The 12,411-nt window shown below is 46.2% G+C and overlaps 3 protein-coding genes across 3 annotated transcripts; 2 read left to right on the plus strand and 1 right to left on the minus strand.

The window, feature by feature from the left end:
• Positions 1-861: 861 nt before the first annotated feature.
• Positions 862-1,798, plus strand: ABOM_009619 (putative HLH DNA binding protein (Penr2); the record flags this gene model as incomplete). The annotated part of the gene is made up of 2 exons (XM_022536747.1): positions 862-1,393; positions 1,446-1,798. 2 exons carry the CDS (start codon positions 862-864, stop codon positions 1,796-1,798), a joined length of 885 nt encoding a protein of 294 aa, XP_022386328.1.
• An 861-nt stretch (positions 1,799-2,659) lies between these two features.
• ABOM_009620 (putative extracellular cellulase CelA/allergen Asp F7-like) lies at positions 2,660-4,025 on the minus strand (the record flags this gene model as incomplete). The annotated part of the gene is made up of 3 exons (XM_022536748.1): positions 2,660-3,070; positions 3,136-3,304; positions 3,418-4,025. The coding sequence occupies 3 exons, from the start codon at positions 4,023-4,025 to the stop codon at positions 2,660-2,662; spliced, it is 1,188 nt and encodes a 395-aa protein (XP_022386304.1).
• Positions 4,026-7,944: 3,919 nt separating this feature from the next.
• ABOM_009621 (uncharacterized protein) lies at positions 7,945-9,819 on the plus strand (the record flags this gene model as incomplete). Its single annotated transcript, XM_022536749.1, has 4 exons — positions 7,945-8,554; positions 8,664-8,793; positions 8,854-9,464; positions 9,665-9,819. 4 exons carry the CDS (start codon positions 7,945-7,947, stop codon positions 9,817-9,819), a joined length of 1,506 nt encoding a protein of 501 aa, XP_022386305.1.
• Between the last annotated feature and the right edge of the window lie 2,592 nt (positions 9,820-12,411).

A 12,411-nucleotide genomic window follows, 5' to 3' on the forward strand; every position in this document is an offset into this window, starting at 1 on the left:
TTTTCTTGCTCTCACGATCGAATCGCGATCATCCTATCTTGTTGTTGCCCGTGGCAGGTGACTTGCTGTCAGGTGATAGATAGCCCATCCCAAGGTACTGCTGCTCCCTTTCTTCTCGTTTCCCTCCTTGTTCGTTCTCCGTTCTGTCAACCGCAACAACCCTCGGCGGGTTGCTGCGACACGTTGCTCCTGCGCTTGTCCCGTCCATCGCCCTGGTGTTCATGCTGTCCGCCATGAACCGGTCGCGAGGAGGCTGTTGCCTATGATGTCGCGCGGTTTCGTCGGTCGCAAAACTGTCAGGGCGCGTTTCGACTGTAGTTCCTTGCTGATGGATACTGCCCGATGTATCTCTATCCGATGGTTTTATTTGTGCACCCGCGTTCCATACGCTTAGTTGTATATGTGAAGAGTTTTGCTTTGCCGCTGGCATAATCTCACTGACCAGATGTTATTGATGCGGATGCGGAGATGCGCGCGTCAACCCCCCTCCCCAAACGCGTCTTCCACCCTCCACCTCAGCATCAATGCAGATCAGCAATATTCACGCTTTTCTATTGATTGAATAATTTTTTATCTAGATTGATATTGCCTATCATATTTTAACACAGCTCTTTCTGCTTTACATGAGGATTGCATCTGCACTACTGACCATTGAGCTGCGATAACTGACAAGAACACATGGTCCATAGATCACTCACTCAACAATAGATTGGTGTCAGTAGCTGTGCAGGAGCGTGGTTTCCCAATCTTATCTAGGGTCTACCTTATCTAGCAGGTAAGCAGGGCCCCCACCGACGCTCCTTTCCACTGGTCTGCTGACTCACTTGTCTGTAGGGTAGTTCACTTGTAATACTCGGCGCCATGTCCGACCCCTCATTGGGTGCCACCGATGGCATGAACAATAAGCGAAAGCGCGAAAGCACTGACAGTACCGGGCCTGATGCTCAGCGATTGAACCGCTCCTCCAACGGAAGTAACGGCAGTATTCCAGCCCCAGACACCCAACCTAATTTCGGGCATGCCTCTCTCGGGTCTTATGATACCCATGGCCTCCCTGGCGCAGCATCCGAGCTTAATATTGACCAGCAAATTCTCCAACATGTCGGTCCGCAGAACGGTATCTCTGATGAGAATGCTCTGACAGCTAAAGCTGCTTTAGCCGCGCACCAACCGCAGAATAAATACCCGCCTCCCCCAGACGCGACATTTGACAGTAGCCTTCCACATGGCCTGACGTTCGGCGATGAGATGGGCCAAGCGATAGGTGGCGCTCATGGTCACAATTCAACTGCCGCTGCTGTCTATGCTGCGCGTGAAGCACAAAGCATGAACCAAAAGCCCTCCGTTGGGTCGCCGGAATGGCATCAAATCCGCAAGAACAATCACAAAGAAGGTCGGTCGCTTTCCCTGCGTTCTTTCGATCCTGTTACTGACTTGTTCAAAAGTGGAACGCCGACGCCGTGAGGCGATCAATGAAGGTATCAATCAGATTGCTCGTCTGGTTCCAAATTGCGACAAGAACAAGGGTGCTATTCTGCAGCGCGCCATCGAGTACATTTGTCAGCTTCATGACGAAAAGAAGGCCATGGGCGAGCGATGGGAGCAGAATAACATGACTACAAGTCATGCCATCAATGAGATCAGCGCACAGAACTCCAAATTAAAAGTCGAGGTCAATCGCCGTGGAGACATTGCGCTCAAGTGGTTGCAACGCTGTCGCGATGCGGGCCTCGAATTCGACGATTATGAGGAGGCCAAGGAGCTGGAACCTCTCGAGGTTGATCAGGGCCAGGTTTGACATCCGGTTCACTTGTCTTTGTTGCGTACACATTAGTCGCGAGACTCCTTTCTGCGATGATCTTCGTTCCATTCTAAACGTGCCATGACTTATTTACTTCTCTTTTTTTGAAGGCTGGGAACCCTGACATAACCACTCTCTCTCGACATCTCCTTTCCTCTTCACATTTCGATTGTCCTCCCTCCCTTGAATAAACTTTTCCAGATTTTGCTATGATGTCATCTAGCAACGGCATCGTGTTTTTATTGAATTTGCAGGTACAGTCTGAGTTTATCTTCCACGGGAGTGAGTACGTGACTAGTCTTTCCACGCTAATTGTTTAAGCCTGGGTTCGGTTTTCTGCTATGTTCTCTTCTCTATTTGCGTTACCCCCCTTCTGAAATTTTTTTTCTTTATTCTTCTATTCTTCGTGTACGCTATCTTTTAAGGATGGGTCGGCGAAACAACGGCTGGGGGTGTGATTAATACGGATGCTGAAACCTGCGATATTGCAGCGCGTTATCGGAATGCAATTCTTCACTTTCAATCTCGCACCGTAGTTGAAAACATCCTTGTGATTGTTTACATGCTTTGATGTGAACAGCTTAGTTTTGTATCACGCCGTAGTGATACCCCAAAATCGAACTTTGTGATGTTCAAGTCAATATGTACAGAGAATGGAAGGTTTGAAATGCAGGAACAAGCACTAGGAGGTTACAAACTGACCACCCCAATGCCGCCCCATCGTAGAGAAGAGAAACTGCAACGAACTTCACCAATCAAACCAAGAACAACGACAATCAAGCAACGACTCAGCCGCGCAGACCAAAGCAGTGCAGTATAAACTACCGCACACTACTTACATCACAACAACACTATCCCCTAAACATTTCCAGAAGCAGTAACCTCCGTCCCGGAAGAAACACCCACATTCTTAACCGTGACAACCTTCCCACTCTTCCCCGTAACCCTCACATCAACAGTCTCAGTCCCGAATCCCGAACTGTTCTCGAAGTAGTTATAGTCCGAGCGAGTAGTGCTCTGCCAGGTGCTTCCACCGTCAGTGCTAACCTCCAACGAGGTAACCGCCTCGTTGGCATTGACAACCTGCATCGAGAACCAGTACGCGGAGGTACCCTCCTTGTTCTTGAGTTTCAGGGGCGAGTCGATGTCGCAGGAGACGTAGGACCAGTTGATGTCGATGACGCCCTTGGAGATGTCGGCTAGCTCGGCGAAGGCAGATTGGAAGAGGTCGAGGTGGTTGGAGTCGCATTCGGGGCATTTGTCGACGATCTTAGTTGGGGTTTTTTTCGTTAGTTTGTGTTTCCCATGGATTGGAAAGGGGGGTGGGAGCTTACCATGGCCTTGATGGTGTTTCCGTTAGGTCCTGTGACGGCAACGCAGGCGCCACATTCGGCGGCGTTGTCCCAGCGTGGGGAGCCGAGGGCTGTGCCGAAGAGGTTGGATGGAAGCGTGTAGCCCGAGAAGGAGCATGCTCCGCCGGAGATGTTGCCGCCGTAGAAGGTGCTTCGCCGGAGTTGGATGCGCTGCTGCTACCGGCTGAGGAGCCGGTAGATGAAGAGGTGGTGGTGGTGGTGGAGGCTGCTGGGGCGGCCGTGCTGGTGGTTGATTGTTTGTACTGCTTGGTTGTAGGGGCAGCAACGGCGGTTGTGGGTTGGACATCAGCAGCGGGGGAAGACGAAGTAGAAGGCTCGGCGACTACTTCGGTGGGCTGAGCATCAGCCGTGGTGGAGGACGTTGTAGCAACAATTGGGGTTGCTGCGGGCTCTTCGGTGGAAGAGGATGAAGTAGAAGGTTCGGCAACTGCTTCTGTAGGCTGAGCTTCAATGGTGGTGGAGGGGGTAGCAATGGTTGGGGCCACCACGGGTGTCTCAGTGGTAGATGATGAAGTGGTAGGCTCGACAGGAGCGCTGGTCTCCACCGGAGCAGGAGTCTCAACCGGAGTAGGAGTTTCAGCCGGGATGGATGTAGGAGATTGGACTGGAATCTCCGGGGTGATGACTGTGGTCTCCGTGACGGTTGACGAGGACTCTAGGGTTGTAGTTGGCTCAACGGATGCAGTCGACGCCGGAGCGGAACTAGCAGTGACAGTCACATAGTATACACTCTGTGTGTATCCTGAAGGACACACCGACTCGCCCTCATGCCGAATGAGAGGGCTTGCAGAGACGGATCCCGAAACACTCAGGGCAGCAAGGCCCAAGGAGGCAAGGCGTTGATACTTCATAGTGGGCTTTTGTAGATGAAAGGTCGTAGGCCTGATGTACGTCTCAATATCGAGGTAAATAATGAAGGAAAAGAGTGATGATGCCTATCTCTCCGCCAGCAAATGAATGTATTTGATGTGAAGTAATGACCGGACGTGCAATCCGCACAGACTTGGATTCAAGGAATGAACGGCTTCTGAATCTCGAGTTCCAGAGCCAGTAGACCTGCTATTTCAAACAGAAAAGGAACGAGTGAGGGAGGAAAATGGGAGGAAGAGGACAGGAAATATAACAGCGGGATCACGGACATGATGGGCGAGACACTGTCCGAAGGCCAGGACACGGCTATGGTTCGTGCAATCCTCACAGTGGATCCGTACTTTGTAGTTTAATTTCCCAACGCCTATAGTCAAGACCGGATTTAGCCTATAGCCATGGCCTGGATGGAGTGATGCCTATCCGGCTGTGGTCCGGATCGGTTGGACCCATCACCCCGATCCACGTTCGGCGTTTCATATAAAAGGCTCATCTCGCTAGTGGGCGAATGATCTCAGGTCAACTGCTACCACTTCATATTATATTCACAGAGTCTTACGATGGATTGATTAAAGATATGACGCTAAAATATTACCATTCTGGAGAGTTCATTTCCTTAGATTGCAGGTGCTCAGCCACCAATAATGCTGCAGCCTGAGTACTGGGTAGATATAATACTGAATGTGTATACTAGATTCTCTCTATGTAAGAACAGCTTAAAGCATTAACGAGTACTGGCAAACACAGGAATCTATAAACACCCTTTCCCTCCGCCGGGGGCCTTCACTGCATGAATCTGCCTCCTATCTACATACAACGAGTGATCCGTAGCTCAATCAGATTGTAAGTGTTACAGCCTTGAACTTAGACGGCCCGGATGGAGAGCCACAGTATGTTTCTTCATGTAGCCTAGTTTTTGAAACCACCGCATCTCTACACCCCCGATGGTCTAGTTGGATATGGCGTCCGGCTGTAATAGAAATTATTATAGGATTTACCTTGGTACCGGAAGGTCGCCGGCTCGATTCCGGCTCGGGGGACGAGATAACTTTTTGCTTTTGGTCCACTTGGTTTCCCTGGTGGGTCAAGCATATCTAATTTTAACGTACTTTACACTCCTTCGGCACGTTTTCTTATCTATCTTACTTACAACAACCACTTCTATGTAGAATTCAAAGTCTTGCACCTCCATACGAAAATTTAGCAGTATGTGACCATTCAGGGTGGCATCATTCAGTATACACTCTTTAAATTACTGACCCTCATAACTCCGCACGCTATCTCCCTTGGGACATTATCTAATTGGAGTCATGCATAGACAGACAGTCAGGGACCGGCAGTAGAATAAATAATCCGATACCCGGTCGGTGCCTGCGTGCGCACATGGTCTAGGGCGACGTGGCATGCGTGCCAGTGGACGCAGCATGTGCCTCCCTGCATACATGCGATGCAGCTGAAGATAAGCGAATAATTGCGCTTAGATAGCAAACCGACGATGGATTCCGGCGAGATTAGGAGCATGCAAGCTAGCTACACCACAGCAGGCAAAATTATAGCTAGAAAGAAGTCATTGAGGGAAAAAAAAAAAAAAAAAAAAACCACCGGTAATTGATTGGGGCCCGGGCGGCTTGGCTATCCGGTAGAGAGAGAGAGAGAGAGGAATCGTCAAAAGTAATAGCGGTTCGGAGAACCATACGAAGGATTATCAAAAAGTTATCGCGTCCCCCGAGCCGGAATCGAGCCGGCGACCTTCCGGTACCAAGGTAAATCCTATAATAATTTCTATTACAGCCGGACGCCATATCCAACTAGACCATCGGGGGTTTAGGCGATGGTAGATCTGAACATTTATGTTATATAAATTAAAGCAATATTCCAAGGCATTCGACGGTACTTTGTCTGTTGAAGCGAAATCGAACAAAGTCTATACTGATCCTTGTAGCTGTGTTTGTATATCGTTTCCAATTCTGCTCCTAGCTGTACGGAGCATATGTACAATATGAAATGAGTTGTGTTAAAACGACCCCCGAAAGACTATTTGGACTTTCCACTAGACTGAATAGGGTTAGAGCACGCTACTGGGCCCGAACACGAAGACGGAGCGAGGTGCGCTAGTAAACCCTGTTCTGCCACTTTTTGTCTAACCGCTGCCCATTCAAGACTAGAACCCGCCGCCAGCCTTACTACTTGGTCTGTCTAATCGGACATCCAGAATCAGATAGCCTTTCGGGAGGCCCTTTTAACACATACTTATGCAGGACCATGTACGGAGGGTGTAGTATACTACTAGTAGTACTGTGGCACCACTGACTATACTTGACTTACCTCTTTCGGCAATGGCCGGCTGACGGATCTTCACGCCATGTATTCCTTTCGCAGCTGCAGTTAGGTGGTTCATGATCCAGACTAGGTGCACTTAGGAGGCTTTAAGTAAGCATAGTACACTACTTGGACAGGTTGTGGCTGCGTAATTGAATGCACAGAAGTTCAAATGGACAAACACTGCCCACAAGCCTACAAAACAAATGCGTATCGCAAAGTTTACATGTCTGAGGGGAAGAAGTACAAAAAGACAAGGCTCTATGATGGAATAGCAGCACCTTGATAACAGACCAGGGGGGAAAAGATAGATATCCCGTTCCCCCGCCGGTGTCCTCTCGATTACAAAGAAGCCTCCATTGTAGTTGAGCGTCATATCCAACTAGACCATCGTGGGTTTAGATACATTTGTCTTTTCAGATATGCATTTATTAGCAAAAATATTTTTTCAAAGTGGGAAATAATTGGTACCCATCCAGATAAGAGCAGCCTGAACAGACAGAGCAAAGATCTGCCCGTGGTGCGCGCTCACCCTCCATTCAGATTGATATCATTAGTTCCACTTGAGCAAAGGTACATGTAGGCCTCATTGTATTAATCTCCACCACAAGCGGCCACAGAAGTCAGGCTCTAAAGAACCGCACGTTTACACTACAATCAAATCGCTGCCGGCGTAGAAACTGAGAGCTTTTCCCCTGAAAAGCAGTTAAGAAGGACAAGTGCAGAATATAAAACCAGAAGTGCTCTGTTTTTGAAAGGTTGATGCCTTCTGGACAGGATAACAATCAAGGTCTATGCCGACAGTGATGGTCTCGGCGGTACCATACGGTTCTGACTTTCTGGCTTTGTGGGTCGTAAGCATATCCTTAATTCCAAGTACTTCTTACTTTACTATTAACTTCTATGGTATAATGAATGCACCTGTGCATATAACACTGAATAGACCCGGTAAGCAAATCTCTCTCTAAAATATAGTAACACTAAGTGAATAAAGGATGTAAGTGACTGTTATTTCAACCATTACCTACATTCCCATTATTCAAATATAATCCCCTTTTCACAAAAACTGACAATGCGGGCTGATAGGACAGGCCACAGACAAATGGAGAAAGACAAGATATGCAGGATTTTCAATCTTACGCGGGCACAAATGAATATAGCACGACACACAGATGGAAGAAAGCCAGCATGGCGGCTAAAGGATCAATATAGTAGAAAGAGATATAATACGATTAACAAGGACTACTTTGTTTCTATTTTAGGTTGAGTAGCGTATGCTATAGCCTGTGTATAGAATCTGTGGCTATGGCCCATCAGCTGCCGGTGGCCCTGGAGGAGCCTTAAGGGGAGCTGCATTCGGGTAAAATTCAATAATCAATCAATTAAGAATGGTGCGAATGAATGAATATTGTAAGTGAATGAAAGGCCAGCTACCACAAGCTGGGTACCTAGATACACCTAGCACTCTGCCTATATATTCTGCCTGCGCAGGCAATCCCATCAAGATATTGAATCTACCCATCAGGGCCCAAGAAGCGATTACGCAACTGTCACACCTACTAGATCTTGATTCAAGCCTACAGAATGTCACAAAGTATGCAGATTGAGAGCAGAACCGCTCTGAAGGAATTCCAGGACGAGTTTCCTGAAGAGTTTCGCACCCATTACTCTTTTTTACGCCGATTACTACCTTTTCTCATAGAAGATTTTGATATCGGTATAGATTTGGGCTCCCTACCCGATGATGAACAGAACGAAACCCTTGACGAAGAGCGTCTTCGGCACTCAATAATGCGCAGGCTGCTAGATGACTTTTCGGACATCCACGGGGAAGTTGATCCAGAAGTAGAAACCATTGACGACATTGTGGATTATATCTTCCTGGTGAAAGTCTTCTACTGGTACTTGAATAGGAAGCCAAGAGAGCCATTGAATTTAAGAAGGGCAGAAGATGTTGAAACACGTGAACAAAGGGTTCGGAAGCGCCGTCAAAATTTCGATGAGAACCTCCGTTCGATTTCGGAAGGCAAACAAGAGGCAATACAACAAAGAATTGAGAAAGGGGCTGTCAAAAGAGTCAAAGCAAACTGTGTGATAAAGCAGGTTCCATCTCGACGGAGTGAAGGGTCACTCAGCATGAAGCAAGATTCTCCTGAACGTCAACAACCTCCTCAGAGACCCGAGAATATAGAGGGTGAGGCAATGCTGATTCCTGTGGAACAAGTGGAGACCCCGATTATTCTTGAAAGACTTGGCCATGTCGACCGCACGAGGATCCTAGATACTATGACATAAGGTTTTAGATAAATATGAGCCCCGCTATGGCAGCTTCTTGAGATCCAATACGGGATATAACCTCAAGGCCATCCTCGAGGATAATCTCAACCCACAAGTTAGGGCAATCTGCGAGGCTGGATCATTTGATTTAAGCAGGTGTGTTACTTTATAACCTCTTTGTTGAGATGTACATACGCTGAAGGGAATTATCTGCAGTTTGCTCCAAATTGGCAATATGGAAGATACTCCTGGTGTTGCAGATGTATATATGCACATCCTATACAGAAGGAGCAATCCGGACCGCTTCTGGCTATATGTGGGACAAGCATTGGTACTAATTACAAGAATATCAATTCACAACGATGAACGGCATAGACGAGCAAATCCTAGCTTGCACTATCATGTCTGGGAGTCGGCTGACGATATGGAATCGGTATTTGCTACGCTTGCAAAACACCATGTCGCACGGGATGCTTCCTTTGAGGATCAGCTCATCCTCAACTTCCAAGAAATGTGGATGGCTTGCGTTTTTCAAACAATGACATCAAGGCACTTAGTAGAGTATCTTCCCGATGGTGTGAACAAAGCATGGGCCGGTCAACATCTGAATGTTGTGCCCCCGATATGGCAGGGTTTTACAGACGACATATCTGCTTTGGGTGAAGCTATTGGAGGAACAGAGGCTTTTGAAAGATTTATTAACTCGCCGGATCCAGCCATAAGAGCCTGGGCATGGGATCTTCGACATGCCTTTCATGATCTTCGAAACTCCCCCAATCCGCTTCATCATTCTTACTACTCGGATACTATGCTTTTAGACCCCATCTGTAGGTATCTGATAATCCACTCCTATTTTGGACAAATCTATGTAGAGTTGTTACGGATAATATAGCTATTGCTACGTTGTTTGATTCTTACCCGGAAAGATGAGGATAGGCATTTATCTTATTAACAACACATCGGCATCGCTCTACTCTAGTATCTTACTAATATGTGGTCCTACATGGAAGGCGATCTTTCCCCATAGGGCACGATCTCAAAGCATACAGCACCATTCTCGCCCCACTGGGGTTCTTCGGAGACCTAGCAACACACGACGAAGAAGCACAAGACAGCGTCGTGTCTCTTATTGAAGCGTCATTCTCTCTCTCCAACCCATCTGGTCCGAGCGAAGAGGATTAGCGGAAATCAAAAGAGATTATTTCCCCAATCCTTTGGCGTACCGCCCATGGGCCATCAAAGCTCGTGATCCAAGCTATCATTATGCTAACCGCCGAACTCATAGCATTGTGGGCAGATGAATCCGAGGTCAAGTCCTTGTAGGACCCCGTCGATAGGTTTTATGAATGTGATGTGATATCAGGCTACAAATATACTTGGTAAATATATTTATTATAATATCTAGATTCGGAAAAATTATACGGCTTTTGTTCTTTGCAATATCAATCAAGGAAAAACAAAGAGAAATGTTGTTGTAGAGGAAGAATTTTATATACTCTTGGATATGCTTGTGTTAATAAATATTATATCTAAAAAATGTATACAGTAAGGGTCTTGTTGAAAGGATCTCTCAAAAAGCTATTTGGACCTCCTACTACACTGTATATGGTTAGGATCCGCTGCTGGACCTAGTTGAACTGCTTAAAATACTTAATATAACAGAGAATCTACTATACAGGGTAGACAGCCTGTCAACTAGGTAAGGGTACAGAGGCAAAAGTAGATGGTAGATAATAAGGAAGCAGAAGACTGATTCTTGCTTTATTCTAATGGTAACAATGTACTAATTTATAACTTAGAAGATCCTTAGATACAGTCAGTCAATCATAGAGACTACTATTCGTTATTAGAGAGGCAACGGGTCCGGAGTCTGTCGGTGTTATTCGGCTACCGAGGTATCTATACACAAGGGACAAGGTATCCTGTACAGTCATCATGCAGAATCAATGACGGAACTGAGACACTGCCTATCTATAGATCTTATCTCTACTCTGCACAGTGGGAGCCCAAAAATATGCCCTGGCTCCTCTCTTGTACAGTTGTACTTAAAGGTACCTACCACCTCATACCAGGCAGATAGAGCCTGCGGGTACCTTTAAGCATAGGAGGTCACATACTTTTGGAACCTCACTGTATACTGCCTTTTTCCTTAGATGTGAGTGCGTGTGATCCAGCTAAACCCTCCCAAGAGTCCCAACTAGGCCAAAAGGTCAGATAATTCTGAATCTACGATTCAGAAGCCCGGGATCGCACAGACTCGCACCTATATAGTATACCGCCGTTAAATTAGCTTAAACTGCTTGAACTGCTTGTGTTAAGGAAATATATACTAATCAGAGCAGAAGACTTGTCAACTCAGTAAGGGTACGTAGGCAAGAGACAGATAGTAGATACTAAGAAAACAGAAGACTGATTCTTGCTTTCTTCTGTTTTCAACAGAGTACTATTTTATAGCCGAAAGGTCTCCTTATATCTTGAATAAAATAAAATAAATACAGGAGCTATTGTACATTATTGAAAAGGCAGCGGGCCTAGAATATATTACTGCTGTTCAGCCACCGAGATGTCTATGCACAAGGGACAGGGTATACGATACAGTTATCATTGGATCTGTGACAGCTCGAATTACTTAGATTATTTGAATTATTTAGTCATAGCATGCCCGAAATATATCTATACTAATGTCATTTTGAATCTTTGATACTGTGCGTTGGTCGTACGAGCGCGTCCGACGACCCGAATTGTTTGAAAATTGAGATGCAGTTGATTGGACCGACTCGATTCTGTTCGACAGACAATCAAACGGCTTTGACGATTAGGTATATGAAGGGCCAAGATGCTCTATAACCCTGACTTCTGAGCTTAGGAGCCCTTCGGCGACCTCGTTCGGCCTAATATAAACCCTACCTACATTTAACTGAACCACACTAATTAGTAATTACAAAATTCTATACTTAATAGCTTGTGTCTACAGCACTTTCGGGTCTCAGACTCTCAGTATAGGAGAGCTGGTCTAGGAACCACTAACCATATATATATAAGGCCTAGGACCATAGGGATCTTCAGGGTTTAAATATACTACTAAGCAGGGCATTGCAGCGCAGTGGCACTTTAGGCTAGTTTAGCCCTAACTTTAAAGGGGGTTTCAAGAAGCAGCCATCTCAATCACCCAAGTAAAGCGTTGTATATTACATTTTAATCTATATACTAGGTCGCTTTTTAGTACTCCGTCCGTATATACATGTGGAAAAGTTCCGCTGTGTGTATTTCTAACTACTAGTACTTTGTATTCAGGTAGTGCCCTCGGGCCTCGGTTAGGCTTATCCAGTCCAGTTGTAACGGCGGTATACTATATAGGTGCCCTGGCTCTATCTCTTACAGTGCTAGTCTACGTCCTTTGATATAGGAATACAGGCTCTATTTGAAAGGGCTTGACTAGCTTGTTTTTAAGTCTAATAATTCGCTTAACTTCCTTCCTTATATAGGCTTAAGGTGAGGTCCAAATAACAATTCCCTAGATTATATATGCAACATATTACAGAGTAGTATTGTCAGAGAGGCTCAGAGCAAAAACAAAAAGTTACGCATCTCGTCCCCCGAGCCGGAATCGAGCCGGCGACCTTCCGGTACCAAGGTAAATCCTATAATAATTTCTATTACAGCCGGACGCCATATCCAACTAGACCATCGGGGGTTGAAGAGATATGTTTGGTTTTCGAATTTAGACTTATAAGTAGAATATATTATCAGACTCAAATTAAACCAAAAAGTTAG

This window comes from Aspergillus bombycis (assembly GCF_001792695.1).
Source record: "Aspergillus bombycis strain NRRL26010 chromosome Unknown contig00086, whole genome shotgun sequence".
NCBI lineage: Eukaryota > Fungi > Ascomycota > Eurotiomycetes > Eurotiales > Aspergillaceae > Aspergillus > Aspergillus bombycis.